This window comes from Ascidiella aspersa, chromosome 7 (genome assembly GCF_963924565.1).
Source record: "Ascidiella aspersa chromosome 7, kaAscAspe10.2, whole genome shotgun sequence".
NCBI lineage: Eukaryota > Metazoa > Chordata > Ascidiacea > Phlebobranchia > Ascidiidae > Ascidiella > Ascidiella aspersa.
In genome coordinates, this window is record NC_139453.1 from 4227006 (window position 1) to 4251878 (window position 24873).

At 36.4% G+C, this 24873-nt stretch overlaps 1 protein-coding gene across 1 annotated transcript; it reads left to right on the forward strand.

Annotated features, from left to right (window-relative positions):
* Positions 1 to 512: 512 nt before the first annotated feature.
* LOC146137321 (tonsoku-like protein) lies at positions 513 to 23454 on the forward strand. The gene is made up of 25 exons (XM_083393861.1): positions 513 to 640; positions 2103 to 2198; positions 2688 to 2782; positions 4136 to 4320; positions 4490 to 4708; positions 5351 to 5522; positions 6329 to 6437; positions 6716 to 6855; positions 7311 to 7463; positions 7709 to 7834; positions 8437 to 8644; positions 10053 to 10189; positions 10936 to 11008; positions 12432 to 12595; positions 13021 to 13473; positions 14009 to 14340; positions 14724 to 14953; positions 16563 to 16663; positions 17002 to 17208; positions 17690 to 17852; positions 18368 to 18412; positions 18994 to 19147; positions 20465 to 20560; positions 20772 to 20822; positions 23318 to 23454. The coding sequence occupies exons 1-24, from the start codon at positions 610 to 612 to the stop codon at positions 20818 to 20820; spliced, it is 3738 nt and encodes a 1245-aa protein (XP_083249987.1). The 5' UTR covers positions 513 to 609; the 3' UTR covers positions 20821 to 20822; positions 23318 to 23454.
* Positions 23455 to 24873: the final 1419 nt, after the last annotated feature.

Sequence of the window (24873 nt, forward strand, 5' to 3'; positions counted from 1 at the left end):
GGAGTCCGACACACTGCTGAACATAAAATTTTATGTCAAATTTATCCTGTCAAACTTTTTATTCTCCAACAACACCAATTTTGCCTCGCTTTAACATTTGGCCGCATCTATGACCGTTACTTCTTCAACCGTGGCCGGCCAACTTTTTCTCACGCAACTTACACTCTCGCTCAGACTGACGTTCTCATGGCATCATACTTGTGTCAAATTCAAATTTATGATAATTGATCCTAAAAGGGTGTGTGTTGGACTGCTCAGGTTAAGTTGTTGTTATAACTTTTAGGAGGTCTGTAAAGGTAAAGGACATAAATAATAAAATACAATTTTATAAATGGCAGTACTTTTCTACAAATAACATTCTTAAACAAAAATGTAAACCTTTTAGTGTCTACCCTTTACCAATAATAAAAATTTGCGATTGGCGGGAAAATTTAAAACCAAATAGGGTATTCCCGAAATCCTATTGAAATAATCGTCGAAATTTACAAATTTAAGTTAAATAGCAATAAGGTAACGTGTATTTGCTGTGTCTAGTGGCGGAATTAAATTATTGTTGATATTTAGGGCTTATGACTAGTTCGAATTGACTGTTCTACTCTTTTATATATAATGGAGAAAGTTCACTGGAAAGAAATTAAACGTAAGTATTAAGATTATTGACGCTCTTTTACTTATGTACGTGAAAATTAATAAAAAAAAACTTTCTTCAAATGCCGCATACCACAACGAATGTTGTTTGGGTTAGAGTGCGGGTTAGCGTTTGGTTGAGGGTGGGTCAAGTTATTATTAATAATAAACATAATATCACTTGACCCACCCTCACCCAAACGCTAACCCGCACCCTAACCCAAACAATATGCGTTGTGGTATGCGGTATTATTTTGTTTGTTTTTTTTGCATAACTTTTCACGTACATAAGTAAAAGAGCGCCAGATTATTATTTTACCTTGTAATTAATTACCTTTGATCCACTGTGGAAAGTATGGCAAGTGCACCCGCGAGATTTTTTCAACCTTTCAAAAGTGCACCCCAAAGGCCCAAATATGTAAAACGCTTGTGCGGAATAGGTTTACAGCGCAATGTATGCAATACAGAGTGCATCGGAAAATCAGAATGTGCACCCGAGGTGCACTTTTTTTTCCTTAGTTGCACCCGGTCACCCGGATATTTTTGGCCGTGCACCCGCGAGATCTTGTCGAGATCTGCCATACTTTCCAGCAGTGCCTTTGATAAATAGTTAAAAATAGCACTTTGCTTTAAACCCTATGCTTGAATGTACAGCAGATCTTAACTACATCTTACAGTTGAAATTCCCCCCAAATTGGCAGATATTTGTATAAATATTCCATGGAATCGATTTGAACTACTTTGTAAGCCGGGTAAATAGCCCCAGAAGGTGCCTATAGGCTATTTGACCAGATCACTCTTTTACGCTTGCACCCATTAGCGGTTATATGTCAATTTGAACTATTTTGGTGTTATTTAGCCTCTTCCTAATTTGGGGTGTAAGTTGATCTGCTTAAATACCCAGTTGCGAGCTGGTCTAGAATCCTACCACAACGCGTGTTATTTGGATTAGAGTGCGGGTTAGCGTTTGGGTTAGGGTGGGTCGAGTATTATTATTAAATACTGAGTATGTACACAAACGCTTTAAATCCCACCCTAACCCAAATATTGTGTGTTGATTTAATACCTGTGGTAGGATTCTAAACCAGAACCCCCAGGTGTACCAAAAATTACACTACAACCCCATGTGACACTATGGATGGCAAGTGCACTCAATATTTTTGTAACAAACTAAAACTGCACCCCTAGAAAAAATGAATTCACCCTTTTTTCCCATATGTTATAATGGCGGGGTGAACTTTTGACCTTAGTTGAACCCAGTCTACCTAATTTTTTTTTAAGATCTGCCATACTTTTCAGATGGGCCCATATGTAACATATAGGAAAATCTGGGTGCAAAAAGAACTGGTGAGTTCACTTGCCATACTTTCCACAACTTGGTTTAATCATTGACCACCAAGAGCAGTTAAATGCCACTCTCCTCGATTTTTAAGGTGTTTATTTTGATGTGGAAATACAATATATTGTTTCTGCAGGTTTATTGAAATTGCGACTCAAAGCCCAAGAAACTAAAAACCTGAAGGATGAAGCAGATCTGTGCAACGCTTTGGGAAATGAATACTTTCAAGCAGGTTCTAGATTATACATGCTGTATTTGTTTTTCTGCTCATTTATATGTTTCTATTTGGTGTATCATTTTATGCAAGTTCCAGAAAAGGCCTAATAGTTTCATTTAATGATTTACTTGCAGCCTCAGCCTCGACCAAAACCATGCACTTTGCATTCAGCCAGGAAACGTAGGGCTAACACGCAAAAGTTAAGTTGCATTAACAGGTTTTTATAGTGATATACTTACTTCTGGTAAATTTTATATAAGCAACTTTATTACAGCCAGGCAATTTCAAGCTGCTTAAACATCTCCCCAGTCAACATTCAAAATTGTTGATCGTTTAGTAAAGTAACATTTAATAAATTAATACAGTTAAATAAACACTTACCTTGAGGTTCCACAGTATTTAAGGAAAGTTTGACTCCCTGTCAATTCACCAAACTAAACCTCAACACCCAAGCCCGCATTTACTTTTGAACTGTCAGCATCAACCTACTTTAAACATTTTCAGGTGATTTTGAGGAGGCTCTAATCAAACACAAGGAAGAGTTGTCACTTTGCAAAGCACTAGGTGATAAAGTGGCTGAGGGAGTTGCTAACCGGAAGGTATTTCAAATTCTATATATTTGCTATATCTATTTATTGGCAGTGAAATGTGTAAAACAGAGAGGCCTTAATAATGTTTCATTATAAAATGATGGCTTAGCGGGGTATCGTATTGTCAGACGAGTAAAATATCTTACAAAAAATTTTGACAGTAAAACTAACAATATTGTTGCATTCATAGAAGGTTTATTGCTCATAGACATACAAGTAAAGTAGAATGAAAGAACAAATAACACGCACGGTAATATAGGGTGCAGAATGCAATCACCATTTCAACGTAACCCAATAATTACTGCGCCTTAGGGACGCTAGCCAAATAGCAACGTGAGAAACGGGTGTACAAGGCGTGCATGCTGCATGGCAGTAGATTCATAGAGTGCGACAACGAAAATACACATACTAAATTGATACAGTGGTCGAACTCCATGACAAATATTATACGTAATTGACTAGTATTTTTATTTTGACTAACCACTATTGTAGAAAATCCTAAATTATTTGCCCATCATTCTTGTTGATCCGGTTCAAATTTTCTTGCTACATATTTAGAACATTTGTTCCAAGACTTTTTGTGTCGGATTCTGACTTTGTGGTTGCTGCAATTTAATGTGTTAAATTTTTCGGATTAAGTTTATCTCAGGATGAAAGTTGTGGTAGATAGCAGAAATTTCAAATTTATTGGGTCTCTCAAAGTTGTAAAATGTATTCAATTTATATAAACCGTTTTTTTGTTTTTTTTGCATGTTTAAAAAAATGTACTTCTGTTCTATAACTGAATTACAAAGTTACTGTAAATTCTAATTTTAACTCAAATAATCCCAAAACCTTAATTCAGAAATGAGTTTGATAATTATTATTATAATATAAGTGTTTTAAGCATAATGGCAGGAAGTTGTAGTTATGTGTTAAACATTTATCATAGCCAAAACAGAAGAGGAAGCATATTTTACATGCTTCAAATAATTCTTCATTCATTTTCAACATCTGATGCTTCCTACTTCTCTATGGGCTTTGGTGTCATTCTAAGAATAACTTTATTTATGCAATTTGTGTAAAGATTGAAAATCAACATAATTTTTTTATTAGTTTGCTTTATTTTTATCGATTAGCATATTTTTTATCCGCCTATAAAGATAATTTGCAGATTCTAAATTTTTAGTTGGAAGTAAATTAAAGCAATTAATGCTCCCAACTATAGAAACTCAGAATAAAAACAATTGTGTCTGCTTTGATTTACTTTTCAGTCACATTAACTGAAGATGATACAAGTTAGTTTTAAAACGTCTTAATCAAGAAGTTGTCGATCTACTCGACCCTTTTTTTTTACAATTCATTATTCAGCTAATTTTTTAGATTGGTGATGTCTATGTCGAAATGGGCAATTTTGAGCTTGCTATTCGACACCACCGAAGACATTTGGATAATGCCGATGGTAGCACTGTTGAAATGCAACGTGCAAACACTTCACTCGGCAAAACCTACCTCGACCAAGCTGCCATGCTGCCCACTGCAAAAGAAAGACAAATTGCATTAAAAAGGTGTCATTTTCCATTCTTTTTATCTCCATGATTCAGAAAAATCTAATTGGCAACAATTGTAACAAGAAACATTTATATGTGTTGAAAGTGTAATAGCCATTATATGGCCCGAAGTAATTTTTAGAGGTAATTTTTTTTTTGTATCTGTGCTAATATAAGGCTATTTTAGATCGATTAGCTTTCTCAACTCCAGCATTGAGCTTACTGATGAGCTACAAGAGTTAGGCGAAGTGTCGGAAAAAGAAATAAATGGAATGCGCATCAGGAGTTTCATCAACCTGGGATTGTGCCATCATCAACTTTTGTCCCACCCCATAGAAAAAAACAATATGGCCGCTTCTTGTGCACAAGGCAAAGATTACTTCCAGAGAGCAATTTGTCTCGCTGAGTAAGTTTGTGTCTTTTCTGTCTTTTTTTAATAATAAGAGTGGATAAAATACCTTATGATTTAGCTCAGGGTGTCCGACTCTGACTAACGGTGGATTCATTGTGTCCAGAGTCCGGCTATGACTCTACATCCTGCATTGCACCTATTTACATATATAACTAAAATAACGTCCCAAGGATATACAGCTATCCACTCATATTCACTTGTATCATATAATTTACCCACACACAATACATGGTTGGACAATATTCCACCATTTACTATGACACATTTACAATTACAGTTTGCAGTCTAATCGGTTTTGAAATTTTGTACTGCGCATGCGCCTGTCCGACTCTCGACTCTGGCAGTTTTACATAATCTTACTCGAGTCCCGAGTCTAATTCCAGCAAAACAAACCGATTTCCTTGAGTCCAGAGTCCGACACGTTCATGAGGCCTTACACGCTAAATAAATTTACACGCCACTTCTAAATTTAATATTTCACCAATTTAAAACTATTTTATTTATCCATCTAAAAGAAGCAAACTTTATTCCATGATGTATATAAATTTAATATTTTTTTTCCTGTGAGGAAATGTATGCCTTCGATTATTACCATAGCTATTTTCTGGCTATTAACAATGAATACTCATGTTGTAGAAAAAGCAATGCAAAGGAAGAACTGTACATCACAAACCGGGCATTGTTCGACGTTAGTGTCCAGCAGGGGGAACACAGCGCTGCCCTCAGGAACGCCGAGTCTGCTTTAAGGCTTGCTGAGTCATCGGGTGACAAGGACAGGGTTTTTGAGTCGCTCAATCTTTGCTGTCAGGCAAGTGTTTTTAACCACTAGCATACAACAAACTGTTTTTCTAAAGACCAGATAACTGCAAGAATAAAAGATAAGGAGTCAGGTATATTTTGTGTCAAACTTTGATAATTTGATTATTGTTAAACAAAGAAATATAAATGACTTTTCCAAAAACATATACTACTTTTTTGTCATTATTTGACATTTTCGGACAACTAAAGTTTTTGAAGTGTTTTTGAAAGAAATAAACGCAAGCAACTAGCAGACGTGGGAAAGACTTAAAAAGTTCCACCTTCTACAGCTGGGGTCACTAAAGTTTTTTTTTTCGTAAGGACTAGATAAATATAAGAATTAATGATCAGGGGAAAATTTTTGTGCCAGACTTTGTTAAAAGAAATATAAATTACTATTCACAAAACATAAGGTATCCTTTTTTAAAATAAATGTTTTTTTAAACATTTTTGATAGAAATAAGCTCAAACCAGTTTTATAATGACTCAAAAGTGAAATATATGACTTGACTTAAGTTGACTCCCACTTTTTCCAAATGACCTGACTTGTGACTTCAGTCACTTGATCAAATGACTTACATTGATATTAAGTGTTTTAAGACATTTTTTCTTAAAAATGGTTATTTACATCAATTTTCAGATAAAACTGCTTGGTATTTGGTCTGCTTTTGGTGTTTGCTTTGCGAAATATTGCTTAATAAATTAAATTTACTAATTTTATGAGATTAACATTTGTTTTTATTGCTAATGACCAATTCTGGTTTGTTACTAACGACTTTTTTTTATTAAACATGACTTGGACTTTTGTTTTTAAAGGTTAATTTGTTGCTGGAAAATTTGGAAGCCGCCAAAAAGTGTCTCAAGAAAATGTATCGGATGAAAGTTCAGCTTGACAAGGAGCCAGTGGAACAGAAGCTTAAGACAGGTGATTTTAGAAGTTGTTGTATTTACTAGTGACAAAAATCTGTCACAGGTATGTCTGACAAAATTGTTCATTAGTCTTAAGGTATGCATCAAGTAAAATTGATTTATAGATGTTGATTTCTCTGGTTAAAAATTAAAATAAATGCTTAGTAATATTAAGTATTATTTTATGTGTCATTTCAACATTTCTAACTGGTCGGTGATGTTATTCACGCGGTTATTTTTTGAAAAGGTGGCTAATCTGTTTTGTTCGCCACGCAATGTATTTATCGATTGTAGTTTTAAAATTACTACAAATCCGCGACGAATTGGATTCTGATATTGAAGTGGATCGATGTTTCAAGTTGCATGAAGCGATGGCAGATTTATTTTGCAAGCTGGAATGCTACACTCCTGCAATTAACCATTACAAGATACAGGTTTAACTTGATGAATACTTGATTGTTTAGTTTTTTCAGAAATTTTTTCCCAATTTTTGTGTGTGTTTTTTAATTGAATGGACACACACATGTACAGGCTTAAATTTTTAATTAAAAAAAAAAATATGTTAAGTTTTTTTAATTTTAAAAGTTTATATAATTTATTTGTACTGCAATGAATACTGAGTGTATATAGTGAAAAAACGTTTAATTCAGAATCCATTCACATATGTTACTTATTGCACAACTTATATATTTAAAAAAATATTTATTTCAATTAAAGCAAACATAGGAGTGTCAGTAAGTTCCTGTTTTACTGAAATATTAAAACATTAAAGTAATTGATTCCTACTCAATGGTAAAGTTTTTTTTTACGTAAACCAAATAAAACCAACATCAAAATAAATGCTATTTTTTTTTTCTTTGAGGTTTGAGCCAAATGTTTTGAATTGAAGGAGGATCTTTTGACCAAGTTATCCCTGTGCACCCCGAAACACACAAGCACCGTGCTATTCTCGATAGCTACAACGCTTATGGATGTGAACGAGTTCGACCAGGCTGTGCAGTACTTCATGAAGGAAATGAACAACACAGACGATAAAACTGAGGTTAAATGGAGCTGTTTTCAATTTTGATACAAGATACTAGGGATGTCCGATAATATCGGATCGGACCAATACCTGATACCAAGTGATAGTATCGGTTATCGTCCGATACTATCACATTATCATAAGAATATTAGCCTGGATTTGCGTAGTTTTGGCGTCCTACTGTTAATATATGTTTTAGTGTATTTATTTGTAATCTGTCTAAATTATAGCTATTCAAAAATCAAAGGTATATGTTTTTACAGCACTGCAAAACGTGGAGCCACGTGGCAGAATGCTACGAGCGTAAAGGTGAAGGTTACGACAAGGTCATGCAGTGCTACGACAGCGCCCTCAAGTGTGCAGAAGACGCGCAAAACCTACTCATGAAAGTGATTCCCCTCTTTCATAACCTGTCCGAATCGTTACGTAAAACAAGAAAATTGCTTACCATAAAAAAATATGCCTTGGCAAGTACGACTCCAGAAGGTCTTGGTCACAGAAAACACATTGTGTATATGGACGCAGTTGTTAATCAGATCAATAATAATAGATAAACACACATATGTATTCAACAACTGTGATCTAGCCCTTATGAAGCTGCTTTTTGACAAACGATTACAGCTCACATACAATGCATTTTCATATGGTTGTTGTATGTTGCTAGTTGTTTTTCAAGTCTGTTTCACTTGCATCATTGATTGACAGACTCGGTAAGTCTCCGATGGCTATTAATTGAGCATTCAACATGTATTTTGCAAATAAATAAATTGTGTTCCAGCCAAGATTTGTTTGTTAAAGGCACCAAAAATCAATTAAAAAAAATAATTTTTTCAGAAAAATTAAATTTTATTTCTGTAAAAAAATATTCATTTAGCAAAACTAGTGCTGAAATCTCGAAATGTTAACTGGCAACTCGCATCAGGCCAGCATAAGTCGCACTGCGAGTCATAAAAACACTTTCAGTCGATTCCAAACATATTTTGCTTCTTAGCTCAAGACACTCGATTCGATCGAAGCGACGCAGCGCTCATTCGACAAAATCACCGAAGCGGATGAGACGAGGAGGCTCAAGTGCGACCTTGAACTTGACCTTGGGGTCATGGCTGACGAGGCTGAGGATTCGGAGGAAACTTGCCAGAACAGCTGTCCGCTAGATGACAGTGAAGAGCTGCTGCGGGCCGAACTGGAAATGTCCGACGGTCAGTGGGTTTTTGCTTTACAACTGTATATTACACCAGTGGCAGACTTGGACAACTAGATTTATTTTAGCTTTTTAAAATTAGATTAGAATTAGAATTAAAGCATTTCAGTTTTTCCAAATTAGGTTAGTATTAGAATTAGAATTACCGAATTTTTCAAAACCAAAATTTAAATTAGAATTTGAACTAGAATTACATTTAATTATTCACAATAAATTTAATTTAAATTGTAATTTTTCTTATAAAAATATTACTGTTAAATATTTGAGTGCTAATTTTGATACGGTACATCATAGCCTATGCTTTTAGATTGTTAAAAATCATCTACCAGTCGATCCGACCAAAGACTATTAACAAAGAGACTAAAAATAGTATAGTACGGTGGCCCTATGACGCAACAAAGAGCAAACGTAAAAAAAAACTCTTAGCAACACCATTTTAAAAATACGGTACAGTGAATGTACTGCTATCACGTGGCCTATACAACTACATGACTTTCTGGAACTGAAAATATTCAAAATAACTCGTCTCCCACTAAAATTCGCCAAAAGCCCACATTTGGGCCTCGGCCCGCAGTTTGCCGACCACTGTTCTATACGAATGATGCTTTATACTTTATTCCGTTACCCAAAAATTTGGAAAATTATCGCGATTTGATCTCAAACCAAATGAAGACATTGTGTACTACGCTCGGGGAAATTGTACCCTTCAATGTTTTTTTTTTCTGGTCATTAGGCCGAATTTGCTTGAGCCATTTTTCACTGACTATTTTCAATTATTTTACTGTTTAAATTAGAATACGCAAATTATGGCTAAGATTCCTACATTTTTTTTACCGTCTAACCTTCTATCGGGAGATATGTTTTTTTTCTTTGATTTGCTCCGGAAAAAAATTGTTTTATACTTGGAGCTTGGTTACCCGTTGGTTGAAATGAATTCACTTTATGCAGAGTCTATAAAACGTTGCTTGGTTACAGAAACCACTGCGTTACCATAACGTCATCAACGCAATAAAAAAATAAAAAAAAATATCCTTGTTGAGTGGAATTATTGGTATCGCTGATTTAAAATTTGTGATAAATAAATTCCGTAAATATTTAACATCTTAAATTTTTACCTAAAAATTTTTTTTTACAAAATTCTGACCTATTAAAAAACTTTGATTCTTAAAACAACGGTCACTTCTTTTTAATGTTTTTCTGACGACCGATGAAGCACAAATCAGGGTTTATGCAAAACTCTTCAAAATGCTTAGTTAATTATTTTTTACGACAAACCACTATGGACGAAATTTTTAACTTTTTTTGCCAAGTCAAAAAATAATCGCATTACAGGTTGCTTAGTTGGTAAAATGCGCAGTAAAATGTTCCCTTAGCCACGAAAGTTAAATTTCAATTCACTTCAGGAGACGACTCTGATTCGGGGGAAGTCCCGCGGCGGAGAAAGCGCGCTAACTTTTCGCGCAAGAACGAGAAAGGGGAAACCCCCCTACACAGGGCTTGCATCGAGGGTCAAGTCAAGAGGGTGAAGCTACTCGTCGAACAGGTGGATAACGAGCCCTTTGGGGCGATTTTACCCCTAAGGCAGGGCTTCTTAAATTTTTTTTACCGTTGACCCCTAATTTTCTTTTGCTTCGCTTGGACCACGGTTGGTGGGAAATTTACAAAAATGACGCCATAAATTGACGTCACAATACAAACAGACTTCAGAAATATGCCGATGACCGGGGGGCAGGGGGTCTAAGTGCATTTACTTCAACAACTTTTTATTTATTATTAAACTCGTTTTCTTTAAAGAATTAGTTACTTTTTAAATATACACTAATATTTCCATTAGGCCTGCATGGAACCCCTAAAATTAGTTCACGGAACCCCAAGGGGTCCATGGAGCCCAGTTTAGGAACCCCTGCCCTAAGGTGTGTACTTTGATAAACCCACGGCTGAAGTTGTCGCGCCGCCAAATGTTAAAAATGTCTGCAAGAAAGATTTTTAATAAAGAACTACATCATTTTCTACCCAACTATTTATTATAGTAAACTAATTTTCTGATTGTTACTTATTCTTTTAAAGTTTTCACGGCCACCCTTGTTAGGACATTTTAATTATATATTCTTTCAGGGCCACCAATGAGTATTTTTAGTCAGCAACGCGGAGCATTAGAAATGTCACCCCAGTGTGCCGGGTTCCCCAGTTGGAAAGCACAAATTTATAGAGTCACCCAACACATAAATTGTTTTTCAGCGACAGACTTTGTTTAATTTTGTTGAACCATCTGATTCGTAATTGTTGCAGGGTCACCCTATAAATCCACGTGACTTCAGCCAATGGACTCCTTTACACGAAGCTTGCAACTACGGACACACAGGTTAGAATAACCGCCTTAATATATGGCCTTAACGACCCTAAACTTACGTGTTCCTATGCTGAATTTCCTTGTATTCGAGGCATGTTGATCTGGCTTGAGTGTTTAAAAAGGCCTTGTCTAAAGTAAATCAAGCATTAACTTAGAATGCGTTAACACAGTGGTCGGCAACCGCCGGTCCGCGAGGAGTTCGTTACCGGTCCGTAGCAGTTTACCAGATTAAAACTTTAATTTAAACCCAAACCGTACGTAAAATGCTAAAAAACTAAGATATAAATCAAAAACAATTAAATTTAGTTTTCTATTCAAAACACATTAACTTTCGTTTAAACATACTCCATGGTTGATTGGTTTGATAAAAAAACCTCATTGATAAAAAATGTCAACTAGTATTAAGTACTCGTGAGGTTCAAAACAAACCGGTGTGCTGTTGCCATATGAGATGCATTGAAAAACGATTTATTATTTTGATGTTCAGGCAGGAAAGTTTGAGAAACAAACGTATGCATTTTAATAATTTCATTAAAAAAAAAGGTTGTAATACATTACCTTTACTGAACATTTGTTGTTTTTTAAAGCCGGTCCGCGAAAAATTATTGGTTTTAAATCGGCCGCAGGGCCGAAAAGGTTGTAGAACTCTGCGTTAACCAATAAATCTTATCTAGAATTAGATCGGTAAGAAATGTTGCGGATAAAAGTTCTATATTTTATACACAATTTTTTCCTAATTTTTAAGCCAAACTTTATGGTAATTGGACTTTTTTTACAGCATATTACTTCTTTGAATCATTGCTACTCTCACATCTTTAATATTTCTTACCATAGGCGCCCTGAGATTTGTTTTTCAAACCCGTAACTTTTTTAACTTTTTTGGGGATAATGTATTTTATGCCGGCTATCATCATATGAAAGATTCTGTCAATTGCATTGCGCCTTTTTTTATAAAGGTAACTAAGCTTTGTAAAACTAACGCAAATTTTGGCCAGATAACCTAAAACATGCAAATGTCAAAACACCATCCCAAATTGAGACCCACTTTCAAGAAAATGCAAGGATTTTGACAATGATTTGAGTTATTTACTCGCTTAATAGCAAAAGGTAGTGTATAGCCTTCAAATTGCTGAGAATCCACTACCCAATGTAAACTGTGATAGCATTCCACTGTTTAATGGTGAAAATAACGAGCCAAATAGACGTAAAAAGCGACATGCTTTATTGTTCAAACGTTTCCGAAATTATTTTCACCATTAAACTTATGAACAGATGCGTATATAGTATTCCACTGTTGTTTATTCATTACTTGATTATAATATAACTTTTGAAAACTAGTAAATTAAATCCACGTTCTTCTCAAGGATAACGATTGTTAAAATGATAAGAACAACAACTCGAAAACTTGTTCAAGAAAAAGCAACTGTATATCCAGAAATCGTCGATCTGCTTCTTACGCACGGTGCTGACGTCAACGCGTTCGGGGGCCAGCAAAGTGACGCAATAACCCCCATTCATGACGCAGCTACGAACGGGCACTTCGACATCGTCTGGTCGCTGCTGAAGCATAAGGCCGATCCAACGTTGAGGGACTCTGCGGTTTGTGGAAAAAATGTTAAAGCTGTTATTGGTGGTAAAATGTTAGGTTGGCGGGCGACAGCCAATTCTGCTGTTTCAGTTTTCTGTTAAATTTGGCAATTTTGCATAACGGTAGACTCGCATACTGACGAACTTTATTTTTTTTCGCCGTGTTAAATAGGAATATAAGGCTATCAATGTTAAGTTTGTAAAAAACAACAAAAAATTTACATTTTTTCAATGGAACTAAGTTATTTCTTCTTGAAAATATTAAAATCGTCAAAAAATGAGTTTTACTAAATTAAAAAAATATATATTAAACGTATTTGGTTAAAAATTTTAGGAAAACTTGGTAAGCCAACGGAGCCTTAGCGTAGAGAAAATACAACAAAGTGAGAAAAATAAGTTTTTTTAGTTGTTTACTGTTTTCTTTTTGTTTCACTCAGGGTCGAACGGCTCTTGACACCTTAATCGCTTACTACCACCGAGTAAAAGACGATATGGACCCTTCAACAAAACGCGAGTACAGAGAGTTATTCGCCGAGTTGAAGCGAGTAGAATCCGAGGGTCCACATCAACTCGTCAAACCGCGAAATCCAGATGATTTGGAGGACACTCTGGCCAAACTAGCGGCTGAGGACTCTTACCCTGAAGAAAGCGAGTCTTTCCCGCCCTCCAGCGGGAGTTTGATCGCCTCCCAGTCGCAGCTAGATGACTCGCTACCCGTTTTGTCGCAGAAAGCGAGTAGGAAACGAAGTAGTGTGCCGGACTCGGTAAACGAGTACAGAGACTCGATTGCTGGTTTGGGAGGAGCCAAGAGTTTGTCGGCTATCAACCAATCACAGCCGCGGAACGCTAAAAGGGCGGCGCCTAAGTCGTCGCTGATGCGTGACGACGAGGTCAGTATTGGTGGTTTTATTATATTACGAATGAATGATCATTTATCTTGAAGTATGGAAATATAATTGGGACAACTTGTTTCTCAAAAATTGGCGATTAGTTTTTCTTGTCAAATCCCGTTTTTTCATATTTTTCAACTAATTTTCTCGTTAGATAATTTGCAATTGTAGTATGTCAATATTTGTCAATCCTAGCAATTTAATTTATATTTATAGTAATAAAAATCACTGTCGTATTCTTTGTAAATCAAAAGATAATTTGTTAAACTTCCTCGTGAAGTAACTGTACTTCGTAATGTTGTACTTTTTTTGTTTGTGAAATATTTTGTTTTAATTGCACCATAACTTGTGATAAGGGAGTTGAGACTTGTGTTGTAAATTCTCGTTTATTTGTAATTTTTTTGCCTTTTATATTTTTATCATTGTTGTAAAAGCAAAATACTCCAGCGTGTTTACTCCTATGCAGCTATAACTTGACAACCACAACGCTTTGCCTTTTTTACTTGCTTTACTATGCTCCAAAAACAATTCTCAGGTCGGCGACGACTTCTTGATAATCGACGATGACGACACAGACCACGCCCCCTTCCGCCAGCCAATCAAGAGAGTGCGCAAGATGGAGGTTACCAAAGTTCAAAGCTCTTCGAGTGCCGGGAGAAAAGGCTGGAAGAAGAAATCGACAAAAATGACCGATTTTTGCCCGAAATCGACCTTGATTGCACCCGCGTTTGACCCCGTTGACCTTGAACCGTCCTTGACCCCTGCGACCCCGCCCCAGCCGACCCCGGGAAACCCCCCGGTTGGTAATTCGCTGAGAGTGAAGGTCAAACTGAAGGACACGCTATTTCTAGTAGCTGTGCCTGGAATGTGAGTTTTTACCATTTTACGAAAAACATTTTTTTTCTTTTGAATTGCTATTAACAGGTTATTGTTAATCTGCTTTTGGGGGCTCTGTTTGGGGTTAGTGTTGGGTAATGGGTTGGATTGGAATTATTAGGGGAGTTAGTGATGTATTTAGGGGTGGGTTTTGGTTAGGTAAAGTGTTGTTTAGGCCTGATTCTAGCTTTAGGTCTTATTCCGACGAATTTAGGACTTCTTCCGATTTAGATGGTACTGATACAATTAGGTATTAGTCTATTTTTATTTCGAAGTGTGTTTTATTCTGGCATTGGTGTTATTCTAATTTCGACCTTATGGCTGGAGCCCACTGTACTACCACCTTTTTTGATACCCATTTTGATATTGACCAGGGACAAGAAGGTTTCTTGGCTCACAGAAAGGGCCGCGACCCTTTACGAGAAAATGCTCCTTCTGCGGCCAAACCTTGCCCTTTTCACCCCCGACGGCGCCCGATTGCTCCCTGACGACCTGGTGTCTGACGTCATCAGCAACAATGACGTAGTGGTTGCTAGGGAAGACACAATGAACGCTCAGCCCTTCTCGCAACGCTACGCGGAGGTGTGCCGAAATAGTGGCCTCAGTAAGTAGGAGTTTGGTATAACGAAGTGAAATATTTATACACAGAGATACGTCTACAACAGCTGTGATTTGTGATCTAGCCATTCTAAAGTCGTCCTTTTGCACAACGATAAAGACTTAGATATCGTAGTTAGGGATGTTCAAAGTAGAATCCCAAGGTATTCTAGAATAATAGGTTTCGAATCTAGAATAACGAATCCAGAATAGCGAATCCTAGTATATTTTATTAAATTATTTAACCTCGATTTTTCTTGGGGGGGAGGGATTAATCCTAATATACCCTACTTGAAGCAGTTGTGTAAACTGTAACACATGTCCAAGTTGTTGAAAACTTTATATTATGCCAAATGCCAATAAGTACAATGCAAAACTGTCACTGCACAATGAACTATTTAGCAATTCGGCCCTGTTTTTTAAAACATTGTTGGGTCTTAGAGCTTCTTTTTTGACTAACATCATCTGTTATGCAGTCAAATAATGTAGGCTACTGCAAATAATACAAAGTTACTGTTGGCATAACGAATACTTGACAATTACACTGTGCATAACTGCATAACCTCGCTGAATATTGGCCTAAAGTTAACCTTGAGTAACCCTATAGCGCATTTTGTTGACGGCCAGCACGTTTTACAATGTAATGTATTTCTTTTCCAACTTAACGCATTGAGGGAAATTGCGAACTCCGCTCCTGCCATTACACGTTAGTCGCTCGCCCGATAACGCTTGATTGACACTTAATTATTAGACGAAGGTTATTGCGAGACGCGTAGGCTAATTGGTCGCCCGAAAAAACGCTGACTCTGCACTACACGGCTGCATTTAAAGCAAGCGCGTGTCGCCGCAGCGACAGGCCTTTATCGAAACTTGCCACTCGTGTGTACAATCTGGCGCAACCATCGGTAAAACATCAAAATTATATCGGTTCCAATTACCCGAAATAAACGGCAGAATTGGATTCGAATCCCATCTGGATACGAATCCATGGATTTGATATTCTACTTTGAACATCCCTAATCGTAGTATGCCGGCAGGCTTTAGAGGAAATAGTCAAAATCATTAGCTACATCCAGGTTTATCCGAGGTCACTGGGTCTTGTAGTAGTTCTGACGCACCAGAAATATAATATGCCACATTATGCCACGCATATAGCCTGTTTAAAAAAAGGAAAAATTGTGTTTAAAAAATGTCAAATTTAACATGTGCTTAAACTTGATAGGATTTTATCTTTTTTGTGAAGTTGCACATTACGCCTCGAAATTATGCAGTTTTTTAAAAATAATTTTTTTGCTGAAGCCTGACTAATTTCGGTTAGGCCCCTGGAGGCTTCCAACAAACTATAATACGTGTGTATAGTGCCGCTATGATAGGTTAAAAAACTAGTTTAGTGACTGTATCTTCGAAAATGCTACAGTGCTATTATTTTGACTCTGGTGATTTTTTTTCTTAGTTGTACTGGTTTAGATGGTGCGTCCTTTTCTGGTGCATTGATAAAACAAATTAAATTTAGAAAAAAGCAAAATATGTGTCGTAATTCTACGTGTTGTTTATACGCAGTCGTACAATAATCACAATTCTTCAGTTGCCTTTAATTATTACCTTATTTGTTTCAGGGATGAACCCAATGTTATTTTCGGCGTGCGTTGAATGCGAAAGATCAGGAATCCTCAAAATCTCCAACATGGCGTTTGATGTGGAAGCACTTCGACCGATGGTAGCCGCTCCTAAGTAGCACGGTTTTGTTTTTATTTCCAACCCAAAAACATGAACCATGTCAGTAAAGTTTTTATATCTGCACAGGAAATAGTAAAATATTTTTAAATTTAAAAGGACATGGTAAATAAATGACTTTAGCGTAAAATAATTAACCTGTAATTTTGGTGACACTGTTAAAAACAATATATTTGTAAAGTTAAACACATTTAAGTCCTTTTCACTATTAGCTTATCATTTTAAGTGAAAACCTTTTTATATTTTAATAAATTCCAAAATTTTTAAACATTTGACTCAAAACTAAAACCAAACGAAATTCTGCGTTCTGATTGGCTGCAGCTCGCCACGATCAACCAATCAGAGCTCAGCAAACTCCAGTTGCCTGGCAACCGCCTTGGCGACGACGGACTCCAGTTGCTATGCGACGCCCTTCAGCAAACGATGACGTCACAGCCGTGTGACGCAACGCTCGTCGAAATTGACGTCACTTGTAACGACATCACTGACGTGGGACTGAAGAAGCTAGCTCGCTGCGGTGCAATTAGGGTGAAACATTAGTCTCTATTTTTTATTATTTTTATTTTTTAAAACATTGACGAATTATTTTGTTACTATAAGTTTGAAAATTGTTATTTCACTGCTTTTTAAATAAAATGTTCTAAATGCAAAAATTGAATAAAAAATAAAAAATTTGTCCAGAATTGGAAAAATTACAAAACCATTGTTTGCAAAAATTGTTTTATGAAAAAAGGTAGAAAATTATAGTTGCGTCTCATATTACAAAAAACTTTCTAAATATATGTTTCTCATTAATAATAATTACACCTCGATTCTAGAAATAATGAATTGGATATTTCAAAATCGCTCTGCACCCTCATACCAAAATATTTTTTTTTTGCACCTCCAAAATCTCCCACTTTTTAAAAATATATTTATCATTAGTAATAATTACACCTTAATTATAGAAAAGTAAATATGATATTTCAAAATCGCTCTGCACCCCCCCAATTTTTTTTTGCACCCCCAGAATCTGACGCACCTGAATCTCTCCTACAACCCGATCAGGGGAGGCGGCGGGCTGCGCCACCTACTGGCCACCTGCACCAGATTGAACTCCCTCAATATGTGTCATTGTTACGTCACTGATGCGATTTTAAAGGATGCAGATTTTACTTCCGCATTGCGAGATGGTAGGTGCTGGTTGACCTTGGTAGGTGCTGGTTGACCTTGGTAGGTGCTGGTTGACCTTGGTAGGTGCTGGTTGACCTTGGTAGGTGCTGGTTGACCTTGGTAGGTGCTGGTTGACCTTGGTAGGTGCTGGTTTACCTTGGTAGGTGCTGGTTGACCTTGGTAGGTGCTGGTTGACCTTGGTAGGTGCTGGTTTACCTTGGTAGGTGCTGGGTGACCTTGGTAGGTGCTGGTTGACCTTGGTAGGTGCTGGTTGACCTTGGTAGGTGCTGATTGACCTTGGTAGGTGCTGGTTGACCTTGGTAGGTGCTGGTTGACCTTGGTAGGTGCTGGTTGACCTTGGTAGGTGCTGATTGACCTTGAATTAGATATGTTCAATGCTTGGTATTTTATTCCTATACCGATTCCCGATATTTTGCATGTAAAGTATCGCGATCCGATACCAAATGACGTCATTGTCATGGTTAAATATGCCAAATTAATCGAATTGAAAAGTGTAAAAGTAATGATTTTGCAGGTAGTTGCCGGATATTTGCATTTGCTCTAGAAAACCTTTTTGACTTGATTTAAAACAAAATTCCAAGAATTAACTTTTCAAAGAGAAAAACTCTACGTTGGGTCAACGAGCCATTTTTTAACGTATTGCAATTTAATTTGTTATCGCATCGGCAGCGATACCACCTGAGTGTCGGACGAGTACTGATACTACCATTTGACATTTCGTATAACCCGAACATCGTTAAGGAAAAAATATATTTTTGAAAGGTCCGTTCAACGCAAATGTATTATTATAGCTTTGATTTTGATTTCCTTGTAATGAAAGCGATTGTTATTTTTAAAATATTGAGTAACTAACCTACCACCTAATTTTTTTTTTTTTTGAGTAACTAACTTACCACTTTTTTTGTTTGATTAACAAACTTACCATTCCTTTTTTTTCAAGTTACTAATTAACAAACTTACCATTTCATTTTTTGAATTTATTGATTGACAAACTTACAGTTTCAATTATTTTATTTTATTAATTAACAAACTTAACATTTCAATTTTTTGAATTTATTGAATAAAAAACTTACAAGGGTCCTCTTTCCATGCTTTTCCGTTTTTCGCCTTGACGAACCTCAGTTTTAAATATCCCATTCCCAGGCCTCCGTCACCTTCGAAGTTTAGACATCTCCGAGAATGACCTTGGCTCGTCAGGCGTGACCACGTGGCTGGACGCACTCGACCGTGACGGCGTGGATGCGCTCAACCTTAGCGCGGTGGCGGGAAGTTCGAACAACGCCAACCTCGTCTGGTAACAATCGCCCATTATAACGCGTGTACCGCAAGACGGCTTTAAAATGATGAATGTCCATGTTTCGTTTTGACGACCGGAAACAGTCAACCCCCCCCCCCCCCCCAAAAAAAATGAAATACTCGTTGTCATTTTTTGGACATGTGGTGTTGAAAATTGTGGACCTGTGGTGTTTATTACTTTTTTTAATTCGTAAACCGCTACACGATTGTTTGGACAAAAAGTCCCGCGATTCGATCCGAGACGATACCTGACACTTTGATTACTTTGCTCAAACGAGCAAAATATAGAAATTCCAAGCATTTCACGTTTTTTTTCAGATTATTTGGCTCTTATTTGCTTTAGCTTAAAGGAGTGTAGTTGCATTCAGTTGGTGACCTATGCTGTTTTTTGATAAATCTACTTCAGGATTTAAATCTCTGTGAAATTAACTTGTTACCGGATGGGCACCGATACCACCCTATTGTCAAGTACCGAAATTGAAAACTTTGGTATTGTGTATCGGCTCCGACCCGATATTATGGGACATCCCTAATCATTGCACACTTTTATAGTTGAAGGTGTATTTTGTTTCTTGTTTAGTTTCATGACTTTTTTATGTCTGCTTTCCTTAGTTATTTTTAATCTAGTTTTTTCTCGAGGTAACAGCTATAAAGTAGCACATTTAACTCGCCTTATAGTTAAAACGGCAGAATATATCTAAAAATATTCACTTGCCAGACGAAATACGCGGCTTTACCCAGTCTTTATAGGGTATTTAGAAGTTTTACCGTAAAAATGTACAGCGTAAAAGGCGTGATAATTCTGCGAGGTATAGCCTTAAGTGAATGTTCCAATATACCGTTATCATTCTATATTTTAAGAGTTAAACATGTATTTATTCGTCAAACTAGGGAGCCTATACATGAAACAACATAAATACATTTGGAAGAGGGCGCCAAAGCGTTTTCTTCAATTAAACCCTTTTCGTAAAAAAAATTTCTATTAAATTTTCCACCGATATTTCAAATAGGCCTTAACTGACCTCTAGAAGTATCCCACGGACCCCAGTTTAAGAACCACGGGCCCAAACATTTAGGACGTATATTTGCAAAAAAAAAGAAACATTAGACACCATGTTGTTACAAATGAGGCCACCTGACAATATGTCTTCAAACAAATAGCACTCAATACACTAATTGATCCACATTATAACTTCAATTCAAATAATGGCACTTAAAATCCATCAGATCTTCTCATGTGTTAAGACACTACTGACAAAAATCGGGAACTGTTCCCCCACACTTAAGTTACAGTTAGGCGTGTTTTTATTTCCAGCCACGTGGAAAGATTTGTGCGCAGGGGAGAAGGAAAATTGTCTTTGGTCGATATCAGTGGAAACCATTTGCGTTCGAAACACGTGGACGCATTGAGGTAAATAGCTGGTAAGACACCATGCTTGCTTGTGCATACAAACAAAATATTGGGGGTATAACTGGAAGTAATGTGCATCTGACCACAGTGTATTACTGCGCATAATTACATTATTCACTCCCCCCCTGGACTGTAGATTGCTGAAATAAAGTGTTGTGTGTTTTATTAGGATGGTGTTTACTAACTGTTAAAATCATACTTTTGTCTACAGGCCTCTTCTGCCATTCATAAAAACGCTCAAGATATCTGATGAGTATTGAAGGTAAGGATGCTTTTTACTTGTAAATATAAGATGATTGCTATGATAGTATAAGCCGGTCAAATGTGAACCTTTAACTGTATTAAAGAAAAGCGAATGCGTTAAAGAGTGTTCTTCGTAAAAATAGTATCCCGTTAGTTTTCGTTGAGAGTTGAAAAGACACGTATTTAGTCGTCAAAATAAAATGTTCATTTGACGTTATATTGCGTCACTATAGGTTGGTAGTTACGGAGGTAAAATGTATATTCGCCAATCACCTATGTCCTAAACTACCCTTACAGCACTACAATGTGTAGAAATTCACGCGCTGTATGCAATACGATCAATCTACGTATATGCAAAACCTCTACACGCGCCATTTATGACGCTTTCCACCGGAAAGACGCGATAGGCGACACATGTGTCGCGTGTGCCTCGTAAAAATACACGAAAAAATGCACACCGCCTCAATTTACTCAATATAATTATTTCAACACTTTAAAACGTCGTTAAGCATCCCGCAAACTTTGTTTGTAAAAAAACTGTGCGGATATAGGTGCTATAGCTGTGACTGAAAGCTCTCGTATAGCGAACACTTTTTTTTCAGTTTGACAGACTTAAAGTGATATAGTGGTGGTCTACTAATCGTAAATTCACGTGTTGGTACGTGAATTAAATCTCTTGTAATTTTAGTCTTATTTAAGGTGCACTGTAATAGTTTCGCTCGTACCTAAATTAAAACGGGGTTCTGATAAAACGCGAACACAGAAATGTGCAATCCTTGTCTGGGTGGTTATAGATATATCTTTTGTCACGTTATTTTTTTATTTTCTATGTTAGAGCATATGCTGCGTTAAATTACAGCAAACAACATTAAGAAGAAATTGAGGGTATTAGCGAATTAAAAAAAATCTTATCGTCTACAATCAATTGATAATAAATATTTATCCTAATAGCAACGTAATACCGTTTTAATATAGCATATAATATTTCAATCAAACATTTCGACATTTAAAAGGATAATGTTGCTTTTTCTATCAAGCGTTTAAAGGCAGCATTTACCTGATTTCCCCTAAAAATTTCACTACAGCTGTAGAGTCACAATTACTCATTGTTACGACACAGTTGCGTATTGTTGCATATAACATGACATCGCGCGTTACACAATAACAACAAAAACGTGGCCTCCTCGTCAAAACCTCGTCTTAGTTTTGATTATTATATCGATCAAACCTGGACGCCATTGGAGTAGGAAGATTGTACGTCAGTGTTTATTTAGAATATTTACCGAGGTGCAGTTTGCTAGTAGAATTAAGGCCTACAATAACTCAACTTAAGTGTATTTTTAAGGTGTTTTAGGAAACTGAAATAGCCTGTAATTTTTTTAATCTTTGTTTCAGCGGTTTCTGATAAAATAGCTTACTTCTGTAAGTACAGCAGAGAATTACCAGTTGGTACTTAGACGGAATTTATTATTACCAGTTATCAAAGACAAATCTTTAGAAGAAAATTTTGATATGCCAAACGCAAGTTTTCGGGTTGTGTATATAATATTGCGTGTCAGAATTTTTTACGCATATAAACACATCATAAAATCATAATTGTTTCTTTAATTTTCAATGTTCGCTAGACTTTCTAAGCTAAAAATATAGATCTTAAATTAATGCTTTCAATCTAATGAAATTGTTGTAAAACACAGTTGCGTATCTCGATATCAAGTTATATCGTTAACCCGTCTTGATTATTCCACGGTCTTACTGTTTTATTCGTTTTATTGCCAATAAAGCCATCTGAGGGGTGCCAATTTTCTAATTGCCCTGGGCGGTAATTTAGCCGCGACATTTTGTTTAATATTTCTGTGTCAACAACACTTTGTAAGAACGTTGCTGTACGAAGACAATTCTTGCCGTTCAGCAGGTAACTAGAACTTTCATATTATGTAAAATGATACCTTTTTGAGCATATTCGAGGATATTTTAAATAGACGTTTTCGTAAAAAACAGGTCAGTCGGCGGCCACATAACTTCGTTTAAGACAACCGGTAATCATTTGCATTCAGTTAACTGTAAACATAAAGCGTTGTAAACAAGTCAGTTTAAAATAACTTGAGTGCAAGTCATGTCATTTGAGAAATAACTTAAGCTAAAGTCAAGTCTTTTGAAATATATAACAAGTTAATTCCCAGTCCAAGTCATCAGTTACCCCAAGTCAAGTCCCATACTAGTAAAAACACTTAATTTTTACCAAAGGTATTTGACAAAATGACGAAATAATGTCAAAGTTAAGTCATTTGTCCAATAGACTAAAGTTAAGTCAGTTAAAATGAGTAACTTAAGTAAAGTCACTTAAATGTACTTGAGTAAAGTCAAGTAATTTGGGTCAAAATACTCAATTTAAGTTGAGTCATATGATATCAGTGACTAAGTCAAGTTACTTAAGTGCACCTAAGTCAAGTCGTTGACTTAAGTCGTTAGAACACTATAAAACACACAAATGTTTTATTTGACAATCTCTCGCAGGAAATAAAGAAAGAGAGAAATATGGTTTTCAATTACCTTTTAACCCACGAGGCGAGAACCGACTGCAAGAATTTGGCACGGGACCAAGGACACTATGAGACTTGTAAGCTGAAGATCGACTTCAACCTGGGAGTGATTGAGAGCGTCCTAAGATTCCTGCCTCTCACTTCCTTCCAGGAAGTCCTCGAGTTCTGTTTCCAGGATGAATGCTGCCTCCTGCTCTTCCAGCACAGCTTTGTCTTCCGATCCGAGTACGTTCGTCGTCTTGTGCTGCTTCGCTGGATCCCGGAGGATTACAACATCCGTGTGATCCAGGAATACGAGCTCGCATCGGCGGATGTTCGGCGCGTGGTGAATCCCTTCCTAGTGGTCGACTGTAGTGTGAGCAACTTCACGGAAGAACAATTGGATGCTCTTTTGGTGGAAGAGGAACACAGGCAGCGACTCTTGTTCTCCGAAGCTGCTTGCTAGGTGTTGAGCGTTTTGTCGCAGTATTTACGTCTATTTTAAGTTTTTCCTGTTTTTTTCTTTTGGTTTTGCTGGTAATTTACGTCTTTGCTGTTTTTGTGCACGTTTTTGAACTATATTACATTATTTACGCCAATTTCAAGTTTCGTTATATATTTATTTCTGACATGAACAAACGTAACTTACAATTATCTCTTTTTGTTTTTGTTTTAAGAGATTTAGTCTGGGTACATACATCTTGCTACACTCTGGTTTTGTTTATTAACTTAATTTAAAACAACAAATCTAATCTATTACAGGCAGCGACTCTTGTTTTCCGAAGCTACTTGCTATAGGTGTTGAGCCTTTTTTGAAGTATTTACGCTTGTTCTGAAATTTGCGCTGGTTATTTACATATGTGATTGGTTTTGCTTGTAATTTACGTCTTTTCTATTATTTTGCACGTATTTGAACTATATTTACCCCAATTTCCGGTTCTCCGCGTTTTTTTATATCATTATTTCTTAAATGACCAGACGTAACTTAGAATTTTTTTTTACATTTTGCTACACTTGGTTTTCTAATTTAATTTAAAATAACAAATCAATGACGAGCACATTTTTAGCAGATGTTCTTCTCGAAACAATTTTGATAAACTCGTGTTTTTTTAAATTCAAAGTTAAAACGTTTTTTTTTTTTAGTTTCGACTTGCGATTTAAATTTCCGCGTATATCGCTGTTTCTTCAAACTTCATTCTTAAGGTATAAATTCGGCCTTACAAATTTAGTAAACTTATCGAGATCTCTTACTTTACTTTGAGATATTGGTTTGTAAATAATTTAGATTGATGATTTTTTTGCTGCAGTAATATTTTTAAACTCTTGTTGCGAACACAATATAAGACCTAGGTTACTGCAACGATATCTAAAGCGCAATCTACTATATAAATGATGAAGTTGGTCAGCCGGTTGGTCGACCGATCACACATGTTCGCCGCTCGGTCGCTGACATGAAACAAAAGAGACAGATAGGCCAGTGCTGCGGAGTCGGTTAAAACTAGCCCCAGTCCGACTCCGGTCAAAAAAATAACCCCGAGTCCGACTCCGGTC

What these genes read in the sequence shown, in the direction of transcription:
- LOC146137321 (XM_083393861.1), top strand. Translation starts at nt 610, where the DNA reads ATGGAGAAAGTTCACTGGAAAGAAATTAAAC. An exon ending in CAACGTTGAGGGACTCTGCG is followed by an intron (nt 12,596 to 13,020) that starts GTTTGTGGAAAA and finishes TGTTTCACTCAG; the next exon opens with GGTCGAACGGCTCTTGACAC. An exon ending in CTAGTAGCTGTGCCTGGAAT is followed by an intron (nt 14,341 to 14,723) that starts GTGAGTTTTTAC and finishes GATATTGACCAG; the next exon opens with GGACAAGAAGGTTTCTTGGC.